Here is a 15,759-nt window from a genome sequence, read left to right as displayed (position 1 = left end):
AAGGCGGGTCCAGGTGGATGGAGAGGACGCGGGCTTTGACTTGGCTGAGTGCGTGAGTGAGGAGGGCACGGGACAGCTAGTAGGACAAACCCTGAACCCTCTCAAGAGGCTGGTTTCTAGAACTACCTTCCAAATGGCAGTGTTACCTTGTGAAAGGCAGGGAAAGACCCACACCCTAGTTAGAGGGCGCTCACTTTGGACCTTGGCGTGAAGAGGGCCAATGTAGGGAGGAGAAAAGGGAAAGCGACCTGAACCCTGATTACAGGGCAGTCACCCTTTTTTTAGTAAAATATACCTCCTTTACACTGTTGGGGTGGGGGAGTCCTGAATGTGAAAAGATCTGGAAATGAACAGGTAAGGGAGGGATCCTGCTGAGTGTCCCCTTTCCAATCAATCCTCCATCCCTCAGCGACACCCTTCCCGACTTACCTCCTACCCCACCAAGAAAATGACAACTTTGTGCCCCCTACCTTTACCAAAAAAGACCCCTCTGACTTGTGACGCGGTCCTGTTAGTAGGGTTAGGTGCACCCACGTGCCGGCTCTGAATACCACCGCATCTACCTACAACATCTCAACATCAACACATTTCAGAAAGGACCGCCACATCAATCTCTTCAAAGGTAGCCCGAGGAATCTCCTCTCTTTATCACCAAAGAGACACAAGGCCAGGAATTCGGACACAACTAACGGAGTTGTCCGAATCCCTGCAGTTGGGGCTCGTCAGTCCGACAGTGTTCTTTCTTGTGCACAAGAAAACAAAGGGTGAAAGTTGTGGTTGGTTGAGCGGTGTAAATTGGGCAGGGCAAAAGGACTTGAGGAAGGATTACACGGAAGTGAGGGTCCGAAAGGAGCCCCCCAACTCCCCTGTTCATTTCCAGACTTTGTGACGTTTGCTTGGTTGGGCCATTTCTTGGCTTTTTTGAGAAAAGGGGCGAATTTTCCACGGCCTCCGCCATCCCCTTACAGCCGCCCCTTCGCCACACCATGTTCCATCTGACCGGGATAGGTCCCGAGTAAGATTTCACTTCAAATCTCAAAAAAGCCAAGTAGAAATCATTCTGTGGGAATTTACTGTGACTAAGAGAAACAGAAGTTCAACCCTTCTCAAGTGCTGGAGGGTCGGGGGGAGTCGCTCAGGAACAGAAAGGCTCCCCTAGCTTAAGCGTGAGAGGTATAAGACCTTACACCCTGGTTACAGGGCAGTCATTTTGCCGGGCGTGTCAAAGTGACCTGTTAATTTGCATGGCAAAGGAGACCGAAACCCTCCTTAAAGGGTGGTCCTTAAGCCTGGGGCCTTCCAATGGGCCAGAGCGAAAAGCGCTGTAAAGGAGAGACCTCCGTTCCCTCAGAAGTGGGTGGTCTCATTGCCCAGCGAGTGCCAACGGCCCAAGAGGAGTTAGAAAGGGGAGACCTGCACCCTTCTGACAGGGAGAGGTCAACGGCACGGGGCATTTTAAAGGCTAGGTCCTAAGGAGCTCAAACCCACAGAGACCTCAACCCTTTTTAAAGGGGGTTCGCTCCGCCTCAGGTATGGAAGGGATCCATAAAGCATTTTGGTTGGTAAGGAATGGACCTTGATCCTTGTTTACAGGGAGGTCCTTTTACCGGGCACCTGAAGGGGGATTAAGCCTGTGAGGAGAAGTGTCGAACCCGATCCCTCGGTACAGGGTGCGGTGTGTGCTGTGTGTGCAGCCGTTGGCAGTGGCTTTGTCTTCCCTTTTCCTGCATTTTCTTTGGTGCTTGTGTCATCTTGTTCATTTTGTCCTTTGAGTTGCTAGAAAGAGAGAGGTGAAGCGGGTTAGGTGTGGCTCAGTAGAGAGCACGCGTACAAGGTAGATTCAGATGACATTGGCAAGATACTCGGCCCTGCCGGAAATTACCCTAATTCCTTCTTTTCGGCACCGATCTCTTTCAGAACGGAGGAGAGCTTGCGGCAGAAGGCGGGTCCAGGTGGATGGAGAGGACGCGGGCTTTGACTTGGCTGAGTGCGTGAGTGAGGAGGGCACGGGACAGCTAGTAGGACAAACCCTGAACCCTCTCAAGAGGCTGGTTTCTAGAACTACCTTCCAAATGGCAGTGTTACCTTGTGAAAGGCAGGGAAAGACCCACACCCTAGTTAGAGGGCGCTCACTTTGGACCTTGGCGTGAAGAGGGCCAATGTAGGGAGGAGAAAAGGGAAAGCGACCTGAACCCTGATTACAGGGCAGTCACCCTTCTTTTAGTAAAATATACCTCCTTTACACTGTTGGGGTGGGGGAGTCCTGAATGTGAAAAGATCTGGAAATGAACAGGTAAGGGAGGGATCCTGCTGAGTGTCCCCTTTCCAATCAATCCTCCATCCCTCAGCGACACCCTTCCCGACTTACCTCCTACCCCACCAAGAAAATGACAACTTTGTGCCCCCTACCTTTACCAAAAAAGACCCCTCTGACTTGTGACGCGGTCCTGTTAGTAGGGTTAGGTGCACCCACGTGCCGGCTCTGAATACCACCGCATCTACCTACAACATCTCAACATCAACACATTTCAGAAAGGACCGCCACATCAATCTCTTCAAAGGTAGCCCGAGGAATCTCCTCTCTTTATCACCAAAGAGACACAAGGCCAGGAATTCGGACACAACTAACGGAGCTGTCCGAATCCCTGCAGTTGGGGCTCGTCAGTCCGACAGTGTTCTTTCTTGTGCACAAGAAAACAAAGGGTGAAAGTTGTGGTTGGTTGAGCGGTGTAAATTGGGCAGGGCAAAAGGACTTGAGGAAGGATTACACGGAAGTGAGGGTCCGAAAGGAGCCCCCCAACTCCCCTGTTCATTTCCAGACTTTGTGACGTTTGCTTGGTTGGGCCATTTCTTGGCTTTTTTGAGAAAAGGGGCGAATTTTCCACGGCCTCCGCCATCCCCTTACAGCCGCCCCTTCGCCACACCATGTTCCATCTGACCGGGATAGGTCCCGAGTAAGATTTCACTTCAAATCTCAAAAAAGCCAAGTAGAAATCATTCTGTGGGAATTTACTGTGACTAAGAGAAACAGAAGTTCAACCCTTCTCAAGTGCTGGAGGGTCGGGGGGAGTCGCTCAGGAACAGAAAGGCTCCCCTAGCTTAAGCGTGAGAGGTATAAGACCTTACACCCTGGTTACAGGGCAGTCATTTTGCCGGGCGTGTCAAAGTGACCTGTTAATTTGCATGGCAAAGGAGACCGAAACCCTCCTTACAGGGTGGTCCTTAAGCCTGGGGCCTTCCAATGGGCCAGAGCGAAAAGCGCTGTAAAGGAGAGACCTCCGTTCCCTCAGAAGTGGGTGGTCTCATTGCCCAGCGAGTGCCAACGGCCCAAGAGGAGTTAGAAAGGGGAGACCTGCACCCTTCTGACAGGGAGAGTTCAACGGCACGGGGCATTTTAAAGGCTAGGTCCTAAGGAGCTCAAACCCACAGAGACCTCAACCCTTTTTAAAGGGGGTTCGCTCCGCCTCAGGTATGGAAGGGATCCATAAAGCATTTTGGTTGGTAAGGAATGGACCTTGATCCTTGTTTACAGGGAGGTCCTTTTACCGGGCACCTGAAGGGGGATTAAGCCTGTGAGGAGAAGTGTCGAACCCGATCCCTCGGTACAGGGGTGCGGTGTGTGCTGTGTGTGCGGTGTGTGCAGCCGTTGGCCGTGGCTTTGTCTTCCCTTTTCCTGCAGTTTCTTTGGTGCTTGTGTCATCTTGTTCATTTTGTCCTTTGAGTTGCTAGAAAGAGAGAGGTGAAGCGGGTTAGGTGTGGCTCAGTAGAGAGCACGTGTACAAGGTAGATTCAGATGACATTGGCAAGGTACTCGGCCCGGCCGGAAATTACCCTAATTCCTTCTTTTCGGCACCGATCTCTTTCAGAACGGAGGAGAGCTTGCGGCAGAAGGCGGGTCCAGGTGGATGCAGAGGACGCGGGCTTTGACTTGGCTGAGTGCGTGAGTGAGGAGGGCACGGGACAGCTAGTAGGACAAACCCTGAACCCTCTCAAGAGGCTGGTTTCTAGAACTACCTTCCAAATGGCGGTGTTACCTTGTGAAAGGCAGGGAAAGACCCACACCCTAGTTAGAGGGCGCTCACTTTGGACCTTGGCGTGAAGAGGGCCAATGTAGGGAGGAGAAAAGGGAAAGCGACCTGAACCCTGATTACAGGGCAGTCACCCTTCTTTTAGTAAAATATACCTCCTTTACACTGTTGGGGTGGGGGAGTCCTGAATGTGAAAAGATCTGGAAATGAACAGGTAAGAGAGGGATCCTGCTGAGTGTCCCCTTTCCAATCAATCCTCCATCCCTCAGCGACACCCTTCCCGACTTACCTCCTACCCCACCAAGAAAATGACAACTTTGTGCCCCCTACCTTTACCAAAAAAGACCCCTCTGACTTGTGAGGCGGTCCTGTTAGTAGGGTTAGGTGCACCAACGTGCCGGCTCTGCATACCACCGCATCTACCTACAACATCTCAACATCAACACATTTCAGAAAGGACCGCCACATCAATCTCTTCAAAGGTAGCCCGAGGAATCTCCTCTCTTTATCACCAAAGAGACACAAGGCCAGGAATTCGGACACAACTAACGGAGCTGTCCGAATCCCTTCAGTTGAGGCTCGTCAGTCCGACAGTGTTCTTTCTTGTGCACAAGAAAACAAAGGGTGAAAGTTGTGGTTGGTTGAGCGGTGTAAATTGGGCAGGGCAAAAGGACTTGAGGAAGGATTACACAGAAGTGAGGGTCCGAAAGGAGCCCCCCAACTCCCCTGTTCATTTCCAGACTTTGTGACGTTTGCTTGGTTGGGCCATTTCTTGGCTTTTTAGAGAAAAGGGGCGAATTTTCCACGGCCTCCGCCATCCCCTTACAGCCGCCCCTTCGCCACACCATGTTCCATCTGACCGGGATAGGTCCCGAGTAAGATTTCACTTCAAATCTCAAAAAAGCCAAGTAGAAATCATTCTGTGGGAATTTACTGTGACTAAGAGAAACAGAAGTTCAACCCTTCTCAAGTGCTGGAGGGTCGGGGGGAGTCGCTCAGGCACAGAAAGGCTCCCCTAGCTTAAGCGTGAGAGGTATAAGACCTTACACCCTGGTTACAGGGCAGTCATTTTGCCGGGCGTGTCAAAGTGACCTGTTAATTTGCATGGCAAAGGAGACCGAAACCCTCCTTACAGGGTGGTCCTTAAGCCTGGGGCCTTCCAATGGGCCAGAGCGAAAAGCGCTGTAAAGGAGAGACCTCCGTTCCCTCAGAAGTGGGTGGTCTCATTGCCCAGCGAGTGCCAACGGCCCAAGAGGAGTTAGAAAGGGGAGACCTGCACCCTTCTGACAGGGAGAGGTCAACGGCACGGGGCATTTTAAAGGCTAGGTCCTAAGGAGCTCAAACCCACAGAGACCTCAACCCTTTTTAAAGGGGGTTCGCTCCGCCTCAGGTATGGAAGGGATCCATAAAGCATTTTGGTTGGTAAGGAATGGACCTTGATCCTTGTTTACAGGGAGGTCCTTTTACCGGGCACCTGAAGGGGGATTAAGCCTGTGAGGAGAAGTGTCGAACCCGATCCCTCAGTACAGGGTGCGGTGTGTGCTGTGTGTGCGGTGTGTGCAGCCGTTGGCCGTGGCTTTGTCTTCCCTTTTCCTGCAGTTTCTTTGGTGCTTGTGTCATCTTGTTCATTTTGTCCTTTGAGTTGCTAGAAAGAGAGAGGTGAAGCGGGTTAGGTGTGGCTCAGTAGAGAGCACGTGTACAAGGTAGATTCAGATGACATTGGCAAGGTACTCGGCCCGGCCGGAAATTACCCTAATTCCTTCTTTTCGGCACCGATCTCTTTCAGAACGGAGGAGAGCTTGCGGCAGAAGGCGGGTCCAGGTGGCTGCAGAGGACGCGGGCTTTGACTTGGCTGAGTGCGTGAGTGAGGAGGGCACGGGACAGCTAGTAGGACAAACCCTGAACCCTCTCAAGAGGCTGGTTTCTAGAACTACCTTCCAAATGGCGGTGTTACCTTGTGAAAGGCAGGGAAAGACCCACACCCTAGTTAGAGGGCGCTCACTTTGGACCTTGGCGTGAAGAGGGCCAATGTAGGGAGGAGAAAAGGGAAAGCGACCTGAACCCTGATTACAGGGCAGTCACCCTTTCTTTAATATAATACACCTCCTTTACGTAATGAGGGTGGGGGAGTCCTGAATGTGAAAAGATCTGGAAATGAACAGGTAAGGGAGGGATCCTGCTGAGTGTCCCCTTTCCAATCAATCCTCCGACCCTCAGCGACACCCTTCCCGACTTACCTCCTACCCCACCAAGAAAATGACAACTTTGTGCCCCCTACCTTTACCAAAAAAGACCCCTCTTACTTGTGACGCGGTCCTGTTAGTAGGGTTAGGTGCACCCACGTGCCGGCTCTGAATACCACCGCATCTACCTACAACATCTCAACATGAACACATTTCAGAAAGGTCCGCCACATCAATCTCTTCAAAAGTAGCCCGAGGAATCTCCTCTCTTTATCACCAAAGAGACACAAGGCCTGGAATTCGGACACAAGTAACGGAGCTGTCCGAATCCCTACAGTTGACGCTCGTCAGTCCGACAGCGTTCTTTCTTGTGCACAAGAAAACAAAGGGTGAAAGTTGTGGTTGGTTGAGCGGTGTAAATTGGGCAGGGCAAAAGGAGTTGAGGAAGGATTACACGGAAGTGAGGGTCCGAAAGGAGCCCCCCACCTCCCCTGTTCATTTCCAGACTTTGTGACGTTTGCTTGGTTGGGCCATTTCTTGGCTTTTTTGAGAAACGGGGCGAATTTTCCACGGCCTCCTCCATCCCCTTACAGCCGCCCCTTCGCCACACCATGTTCCATCTGATCGGGATAGGTCCCGAGTAAGATTTCACTTCAAATCTCAAAAAAGCCAAGTAGAAATCATTCTGTGGGAATTTACTGTGACTAAGAGAAACAGAAGTTCAACCCTTCTCGAGTGGTGGAGGGTCGGGGGGAGTCGCTAAGCCACATGCACAGAAAGGCTCCCCTAGCTGAAGCGTGAGAGGTATAAGACCTTACACCCTGGTTACAGGGCAGTCATTTTGCCGGGCGTGTCAAAGTGACCTGTGGCTTAATTTGCATGGCAAAGGAGACCGAAACCCTCCTTACAGGGTGGTCCTTAAGCCAAAAGCCTTCCAATGGACCAGAGCGAAAAACGCTGTAAAGGAGAGACCTCCGTTCCCTCAGAAGTGGGTGGTCTCGTTTCCCAGCGAGTGCCAACGGCCCAAGAGGAGTTAGAAAGGGGAAACCTGCACCCTTCTGACAGGGAGGGGTCAACGGCACGGGGCATTTTAAAGGCTAGGTCCTAAGGAGCTCAAACCCACAGGGACCTCAACCCGTTTTAAAGGGGGCTCGCTCTGCCTCAGCTATGGAAGGGACCCATAAAGCATTTTGGTTTGTAAGGAATGGACCTTGATCCTTGTTTACAGGGAAGTCCTTTTACCGGGCACCTGAAGGGGGATTAAGCCGGTGATGAAAAGTGTCAAACCCGATCCCTCGGTAGAGGGGTGCGGTGTGTGCAGTGTGTGCAGCCGTTGGCCGTGGCTTTTTCTTCCCTTTTCCTGCAGTTTCTTTGGTGCTTGTGTCGTCTTGTCCATTTTGTCCTTTGAGTTGCTAGAAAGACAGAGGTGAAGCGGGTTAGGTGTGGCTCAGTAGAGAGCACGTGTACAAGGTAGATTCAGATGACATTGGCAAGGTACTCGGCCCTGCCGGAAATTACCCTAATTCCTACTTTTCGGCACCGATCTCTTTCAGAGCGCAGGAGAGCTTGCGGCAGAAGGCGGGTCCAGGTGGATGCAGAGGACACGGGCTTTGACTTGGCTGAGTGCGTGAGTGAGGAGGGCACGGGACAGCTAGTAGGACAAACCCTGAACCCTCTCAAGAGGCTGGTTTCTAGAACTACCTTCCAAATGGCAGCGTTACCTTGTGAAAGGCAGGGAAAGACCCACTCCCTAGTTAGAGGGAGCTCACTTTGGACCTTGGCGTGAAGAGGGCCGATGCAGAGAGGCGAAAAGGGAAAGCGACCTGAACCCTGATTACAGGGCAGTCACCATTTTTTTAGTAAAATATACCTCCTTTACACTGTTGGGGTGGGGGAGTCCTGAATGTGAAAAGATCTGGAAATGAACAGGTAAGGGAGGGATCCTGCCTAGTGTCCCCTTTGCAATCAATCCTTCGTCCCTCAGCGACACCCTTCCCGACTTACCTCCTACCCCACCAAGAAAATGACAACTTTGTGCCCCCTACCTTTACCAAAAAAGACCCCTCTTACTTGTGACGCGGTCCTGTTAGTAGGGTTAGGTGCACCCACGTGCCGGGTCTGAATACCACCGCATCTGCCTACAACATCTCAACATGAACACATTTCAGAAAGGACCGCCACATCAATCTCTTCAAAAGTAGCCCGAGGAATCTCCTCTCTTTATCACCAAAGAGACACAAGGCCTGGAATTCGGACACAACTAACGGAGCTGTCCGAATCCCTACAGTTGACGCTCGTCAGTCCGACAGCGTTCTTTCTTGTGCACAAGAAAACAAAGGGTGAAAGTTGTGGTTGGTTGAGTGGTGTAAATTGGGCAGGGCAAAAGGAGTTGAGGAAGGATTACACGGAAGTGAGGGTCCGAAAGGAGCCCCCCACTTCCCCTGTTCATTTCCAGACTTTGTGACGTTTGCTTGGTTGGGCCATTTCTTGCCTTTTTTGAGAAACGGGGCGAATTTTCCACGGCGTCCACCATCCCCTTACAGCCGCCCCTTCGCCACACCATGTTCCATCTGACCGGGATAGGTCCCGAGTAAGATTTCACTTCAAATCTCAAAAAAGCCAAGTAGAAATCATTCTGTGGGAATTTACTGTGACTAAGAGAAACAGAAGGTCAACCCTTCTCGAATGGTGGAGGGTCGGGGGGAGTCTCTAAGCCACAGGCACAGAAAGGCTCCCCTAGCTTAAGCGTGAGAGGTATAAGACCTTACACCCTGGTTACAGGGCAGTCATTTTGCCGGGCGTGTCAAAGTGACTTGTGCTTAATTTGCATGGCAAAGGAGACCGAAACCCTCCTTACAGGGTGGTCCTTAAGCCAGGGGCCTTCCAATGGGCCAGAGCGAAAAGCGCTGTAAAGGAGAGACCTCCGTTCCCTCGGAAGTGGGTGGTCTCGTTGCCCAGCGAGTGCCAACGGCCCAAGAGGAGTTAGAAAGGGGAAACCTGCACCCTTCTGACAGGGAGGGGTCAACGGCACGGGGCATTTTAAAGGCTAGGTCCTAAGGAGCTCAAACCCACAGGGACCTCAACCCGTTTTAAAGGGGCTCGCTCCGCCTCAGCTATGGAAGGGACCCATAAAGCATTTTGGTTTGTAAGGAATGGACCTTGATCCTTGTTTACAGGGAGGTCCTTTTACCGGGCACCTGAAGGGGGATTAAGCCTGTGAGGAGAAGTGTCGAACTGATCCCTCGGTAGAGGGGTGCGGTGTGTGCTGTGTGTGCAGCCGTTGGCCGTGGCTTTTTCTTCCCTTTTCCTGCAGTTTCTTTGGTGCTTGTGTCATCTTGTCCATTTTGTCCTTTGAGTTGCTAGAAAGAGAGAGGTGAAGCGGGTTAGCTGTGGCTCAGTAGAGAGCACGTGTACAAGGTAGATTCAGATGACATTGGCAAGGTACTCGGCCCTGCCGGAAATTACCCTAATTCCTACTTTTCGGCACCGATCTCTTTCAGAGCGCAGGAGAGCTTGCGGCAGAAGGCGGGTCCAGGTGGATGCAGAGGACGCGGGCTTTGACTTGGCTGAGTGCGTGAGTGAGGAGGGCATGGGACAGCTAGTAGGGCAAACCCTGAACCCTCTCAAGAGGCTGGTTTCTAGAACTATCTTCCAAATGGCAGTGTTACCTTGTGAAAGGCAGGGAAAGACCCACACCCTAGTTAGAGGGAGCTCACTTTGTACCTTGGCGTGAAGAGGGCCAACGCAGAGAGGAGAAAAGGGAAAGCGACCTGAACCCTGATTACAGGGCAGTCACCCTTTCTTTAATATAATACACCTCCTTTACACAATGAGGGTGGGGGAGTCCTGAATGTAAAAAGATGGGGTAATTTACTGTGACTAATAGAAACAGAACCTCAATCCTTCTCATGGCTTAGCAGGATGGGGAATCTCTCAGCCACAGGCTCTAAAAGATTCCCCTAGTTTAGGTGTGGCTCATTAGACATCAGGATTACAAAGTAATCTCCCCGTATAGAAATTACCCTAATTCCTAGTTTTCAGCACCTGTGTGTTGCAGAAGTTAGGAGAGCTTTCACGAGAACTCAGCACCTTCTTCCTAGTCAGCACAAACTGCTTGAGGTTTCCTGCTTAGCGTCTTTTTCTGGGTAAGCTGAAGCCTGCACACACATTTGCCCCCTAGGACCATTTGTCTAGTGAGTGCAAGCTGCTTTAGGAGTTTCCTACCCAGTACTTTTTGTAATATTAGTAGTAGAGTCTGTTCCCCTTTCCTTTCCATGTCTCTTCTACAGTAAGGGTATCATCTGCAGGTTTACCTGCCCAGTACCTCCTGCCCAGTCCTTGAGGTTGGCTTCCGTGGTTTTTGACCCATCGCCTTCTGCCCTATCAACATGAGCTGTCTCAGTGATTTTTCTGCCCAGCACCTCCTGCCCAATCAGCAAAACACACCTCTGGGCTTCCCTCCCAACACCGCCTACCCAGTCAGCGCCAACCCGCTCAGTGACTTTTCCCACCCAACACCTCCTGCCCTGTCAGCAAAACCCACCTCTGGGCTTTCTCTCCCAACACCTCCTACCCACTCAACACGAGCCACCTCATTGATTTTCCCACTCAGAGCCTCCTGCCCAGTCAGTGCCAGGCCCTGAAAGATTTTCCCATCCAGCGCTTTCCCTTCCAATTCCTCCTACCCAGTCAGCGCCAACCCCCTCAGTGACTTTTCCTGCCCTGCACCTCCTACCCTGTCAGCACGAGCTGCCTCAGTGATTTTCCTGCCCAGCACCTCCTGCCCAATCAGCAAAACCCACTCAGGGCTTTCCCGCCCAGCGCTTCCTACCTAGTCAGCACCAGCCCCCTCAGTGATTTTCTAGCCCAACACCTCCAACCCAGTCAGTGAAACCCACCTCTGGGCTTTCCCTCCCAACTCCTCCTAGCCAGTCAGGGCCAGCCGCTTCAGTGACTTTTCCCACCCAGCGCCTCCTACCTTGCCAGCACCAGTCTCCTCCAGTGACTTTTCCCGCCCAGCACCTCCTACCCTGTCAGCTCCAGTCACCTCCAGTGACTTTTCCCGCTCAGCACCTCCTACCTAGTCAGTGCCATCCCCCTCAGTGATTTTCCAGCCCAACACCTCCCACCCAGTCAGCGAAACTCACTTCTGGACTTTCCCTCCCAACATCTCCTACCCAGTCAGCAAGAGCCACCTCAGTGATTTTCCTACTCAGAGCCTCCTGTCCAGTCAGCACCAGCCCCCTCAGTGATTTTCTAGCCCAACACCTCCCCCCCAGTCAGCGCCAATCCCCTCAATGACTTTTCCCGCCCAACGCCTCTTACCCTGTCAGCACGAGCTGCCTCAGTGATTTCCCCGCCCACCACCTCCTGCCCAATCAGCAAAACCCACCTCTGGGCTTTCCCTCCCAACACCTACTACCCAGTCAGCGCCAATCCCCTCAGTGACTTTTCCCGCCCTCGCCTCTTACCCTGTCAGCACGAGCTGCCTCAGTGATTTTCCCGCCCACCACCTCCTGCCCAATCAGCAAAACCCACCTCTGGGCTTCCCTCCCAACACCTACTACCCAGTCAGCGCCAATCCCCTCAGTGACTTTTCCCGCCCTGCGCCTCCTACCCTGTCAGCACGAGCTGCCTCAGTGATTTCCCCGCCCACCACCTCTTGCCCAATCAGCAAAACCCACCTCTGGGATTTCCCTCCCAACACATCCTTCCCAGTCAGCACCAGCCCGCTTAGTGATTTTTCCGCCCAACACCTCTTTTATCTGTTTACAATGCAAATATTTGTAATCAAAAGTAATATAAAGTGAGCACTGTACACTTTGCATTCTGTGTTGTAACTGAAATAAATATTTGTGGAAATGTAGCTCAGCTCTGAATGTTAGGGCCTAGATGACTGAGGGGCAGGAAGCCAGGCAGTGCAGTTTCCTACATTAGTGTACGTTAAAGTGCTGTTGTAGGAGACATTTCTAGTCTGAAAACATGGTCAGGAGCGGATTTTGGCTAAGGAATGTCAGCGGAGAAAGGCTGTACCTGGAGGATTGAGCCGGGGGGGGCGGGGGTGAATCCACCGGGTCTGATCCTGCTGCCATTGAAAGCAATTGGAGCTTTGCTGCTGAGTCCAGCTGGAGCAGGAATAGGCCCAAAGTTCAGGGCTGCCCGAGGGGGAGCAAGTGGGGTAATTTGCCCCGGGTCCCGCAGGGGCCCCCACGATACTTTTTCGGGGCCCCTGAAGCGGGGTCCTTCACTGGCTCCGGGGGCCCCGGAAAACTCTTGCGGGGCCCGGGCCCCCGAAGCTTCTTCCACTCCGGGACCTGCTGCTGAAGTGCCCTGAAGACTCGCGGCGGCGGGGTCCTTCCGGCCCGGGACCCGACGCCGAAGTGCCGGGTCTTCGGCGGAAATTCGGCGGCAGGGACGCCCCGCCGCCGAAGACCCCAGGCCCACTGAATCCTCTGGGCGGCCCTGCCAAAGTTAGCTGCTTTGCCCAGGCCTGGCTCTTTTGTATGCGTATGACCCTCACTGCCATGCTGAGAGCCATGGAATGGAGGAGGGGATGGCTGTGGGGACTGGACCACCTGGTGTGAACTCTCCAGGACTCTTTGGTAAATGACAGCATGGGCCCAGCCCTTCACTTTATGACGGCCTCTAAGCTCCGTGTTGTAGCTATTTCCAGTGAGCCTGCTATTGGCTTCAGATAGCTGGAGAAGCTGAGCTCCATACACCGTACAGTATTCTGTGTGGGGCTTCCAGGTAAGTCCTTAGAGCAGCAGGACCTGCCAGAGATGTTTTTTTCTGCAAGAGGATGGGGTTTTCCTTGGAAGTCGCTTCTCGGCTCTCTGAGCTGTGGCGCAAACGTAGTATCCCTTCCCCCAGCCTTCCCTGTTCTACAATCTGCTACTTAGCCGGTCAGCTGTCACCCTGACTCCCAGATGTGGCTGCATTTCAGCGCTGCTCTTTGCGTAGGGATGGAACGCATTTGGGGATAAAAGGTGCTATAAAAATACAGGAGGAGTTGCAGCTCTGGGCCCAGTGGGTGACCTTGGCAATGCAGTTGCCAGCGTTGTATTGATCAAAAAACAGACTTTTGTTGCTGTTTTTGCATAGTCAGTTTTGCAATTGATACGTCTGTATTTTCAGCTCAGTGGGCAATCGGTTTACTGGCTGATGTGGTGCCACGTTGCTCCGTACATCTTTAGACCACTGCAGGCTGCAATCTGTCAGGGGCTTTTTGGACAAGCATATGCTTTTCTACTTATTACGCTGATCTAGTGCTCTTTAATCCAGTCATCTAACTCCAAGGAGCTGACAAAGTCAGCCCTGCTCAGCCTGATGACTGGTCCTCCTTCCCCTCGAAGGAGGAGGACCCAGCTAGGCTAGATTGCACCAGGGCAGAGGCAATGCGTTGTCTGCCCTGCAAGAGACCCCCATTCTGCAGCACATTCAGGCAGTAGCAGAGCAGGGTGCGAGTTTAGGGGGCACAAATGAGAACAGGGCAGGTAAAAGAGGAATTAACCCTTTACAGGGTAAAGAGGGATTTTATGCTACCCTTAGTTGTATGTTTATGACAGGGACATAGGCAGACAACAGGGAGAAGCGCCGGACCACTGAACGTTGACTTCTTTGATGGGGTCAACAAGCACGTGGACCGAGAGGATCCAGTGGCTATAGTGTACTATGATTTTCAGAAAGCCTTTGACAAGGTCCCTCACCAAAGGCTCTTACGCAAAGTAAGCTGTCATGGGTTAAGAGGGAAGGTGCTCTTATGGATTGGTAACTGGTTAAAAGATAGGGTAGAAAATACCATGTTGCCTCTATATAAATCCATGGTACGCCCGCATCTTGAATACTGTGTGCAGATGTGGTCACCCCATCTCAAAAAAAGATATATTGGAATTGGAAAAGATTCAGAAAAGGGCAACAAAAATGATTAGGGGTATGGAACGGCTTCCGTATGAGGAGAGATTAATAAGACTGGGACTTTTCAGCATGGAAAAGAGACGGCTAAGGGGAGATATGATTGAGGTCTATAAAATCATGACTGGTGTAGAGAAAGTAGATAAGGAAGTGTTGTTTACTACTTCTCATAATACAAGAACTAGGGGTCACCAAATGAAATTAATAGGCAGCAGGTTTAAAACAAATAAAAGCAAGTATTTCTTCATACAATGCACAGTCAACCTGCGGAACTCCTTGCCAGAGGATGTTGTGAAGGCCAAGACTATAACAGGGTTCAAAAAAGAACTAGATAAGTTCACGGAGGATAAATGCATCAATGGCTGTTAGCCAGGAGGGGCAGGGATGGTGTCCCTAGCCCCTGTTTGCCAGAAACTGGGAATGGGCGACAGGGGATGGATCACTTGATGATTCCCTGTTCTGTTCATTAGCTCTGGGGCACCTGGCACTGGCCACTGTGGGAAGACAGGATACTGGGCTAGATGGACCTTGGGCCTGACGCGGTAGGGCCATTTTTACATTCTTATGACTTTTATTGGAAGTCCTCAGGAGCAGCTGCTGCTGCCCTGCTCCCATACAAACTGCGCTCTGTGCTCCCAGCCGATCAGAGTGCAAGGTAAGGGGAACACCTGTGAGGGCAGCGCCCGCAGCCCCTGCAGCTGTGCTGTTAACTGAACTACAGGGTTGTTTGGGTGCATCATGGAGCTGGAGAAGCAGGTGTTGCTATTCCCAGGTTGTTCAGAGGAGATACAAAGGCAGGGATTTGGGGCTGTCTCTTACGTGGAACATGAGCCAGGAGTTGTTAATGTTAGAGATGGCATAGACTAGAGCAGGGGCAGGGCCTGTCTCTTTATTCCCTTTGGGTACAGCACCTAACACAATGGGGTCATGGGCCATTTGCTACGATAATTCAGATAATAAATCAGTGTTCTGCATTGCAAGGCCCGCGAGTCAGTGGCGGCTCCCATCGAGCCTAAGTGAGCTAAATTCCCTCTAAGCTGCGTGGCCGCACAGCTGGCTATAACTAGCTGTGCAGCAGCTCTAAAGGGCCACACAGCAGGGACCTGAAGAGGAGAGAGGTAGGGAGTGGGTGGGAACTGGGGAGGGGAGCAAGTTGGGGCTTGCAGGGCTGCTGTGGGCCTCTCCCGAGGCCCAGAGCTCCCTGCTGCTGGCAAGGGGGAGAGCGAGCCCTTCTCCGGAGCCCCATGCTCCCTCCCTGTCGGCCCTCCTGCTGGGGGGAGTCCTCCGGCACCAGCCCTAGGGCAGCCTGCCTGCACCCCAAACTGCTCATGCCTGGCCCCACCCTAGAGCCTGAACCCCCAGTCAGAACTCTCCTCCACCCCCCGCATCCCAAGCCTCTGCCCCAGCCCTGAGCCCTCTCCTGAACCCCGCATCCCAAACCTCTGCTCCAGCCTTAAGCCCCTCCCACACCCCAAACCCCTCATCCACACCTCCACCCCAGACCCCTGATGAAGGAAATGCTTTGTGCATTACCCCGTGTGGCCACACAGTGTCACTATTGCTCAATGAAGGAATTGCTCTGTGCATTACCACGTGTGGCCACACGGTGTCACTGTTCCTTATTAAAAAGAACA

The 15,759-nt window shown here is 52.3% G+C and overlaps 1 protein-coding gene across 1 annotated transcript in view; it reads left to right on the top strand.

Annotated features, from left to right (window-relative positions):
- The first annotated feature begins 6 nt into the window (after positions 1-6).
- LOC135978506 (uncharacterized) overlaps positions 7-15,759 on the top strand; it is a 32,883-nt gene continuing 17,130 nt past the window's right edge. The window contains exons 1-6 of the mRNA XM_065579437.1: positions 7-48; positions 1,918-1,991; positions 3,867-3,936; positions 5,815-5,888; positions 7,765-7,834; positions 9,712-9,785. Of these exons, the coding sequence (XP_065435509.1) occupies positions 18-48; positions 1,918-1,991; positions 3,867-3,936; positions 5,815-5,888; positions 7,765-7,834; positions 9,712-9,785 (393 nt within the window). The 5' untranslated portion in view covers positions 7-17. The remainder of the gene's footprint in view (positions 49-1,917; positions 1,992-3,866; positions 3,937-5,814; positions 5,889-7,764; positions 7,835-9,711; positions 9,786-15,759) is intronic.

Source organism: Chrysemys picta, unplaced genomic scaffold, assembly GCF_011386835.1.
Source record: "Chrysemys picta bellii isolate R12L10 unplaced genomic scaffold, ASM1138683v2 scaf294, whole genome shotgun sequence".
Lineage (NCBI taxonomy): Eukaryota > Metazoa > Chordata > Testudines > Emydidae > Chrysemys > Chrysemys picta.
Note: the sequence above shows the minus strand (reverse complement) of the source record. Positions and strands in the feature narration are given on the sequence as shown.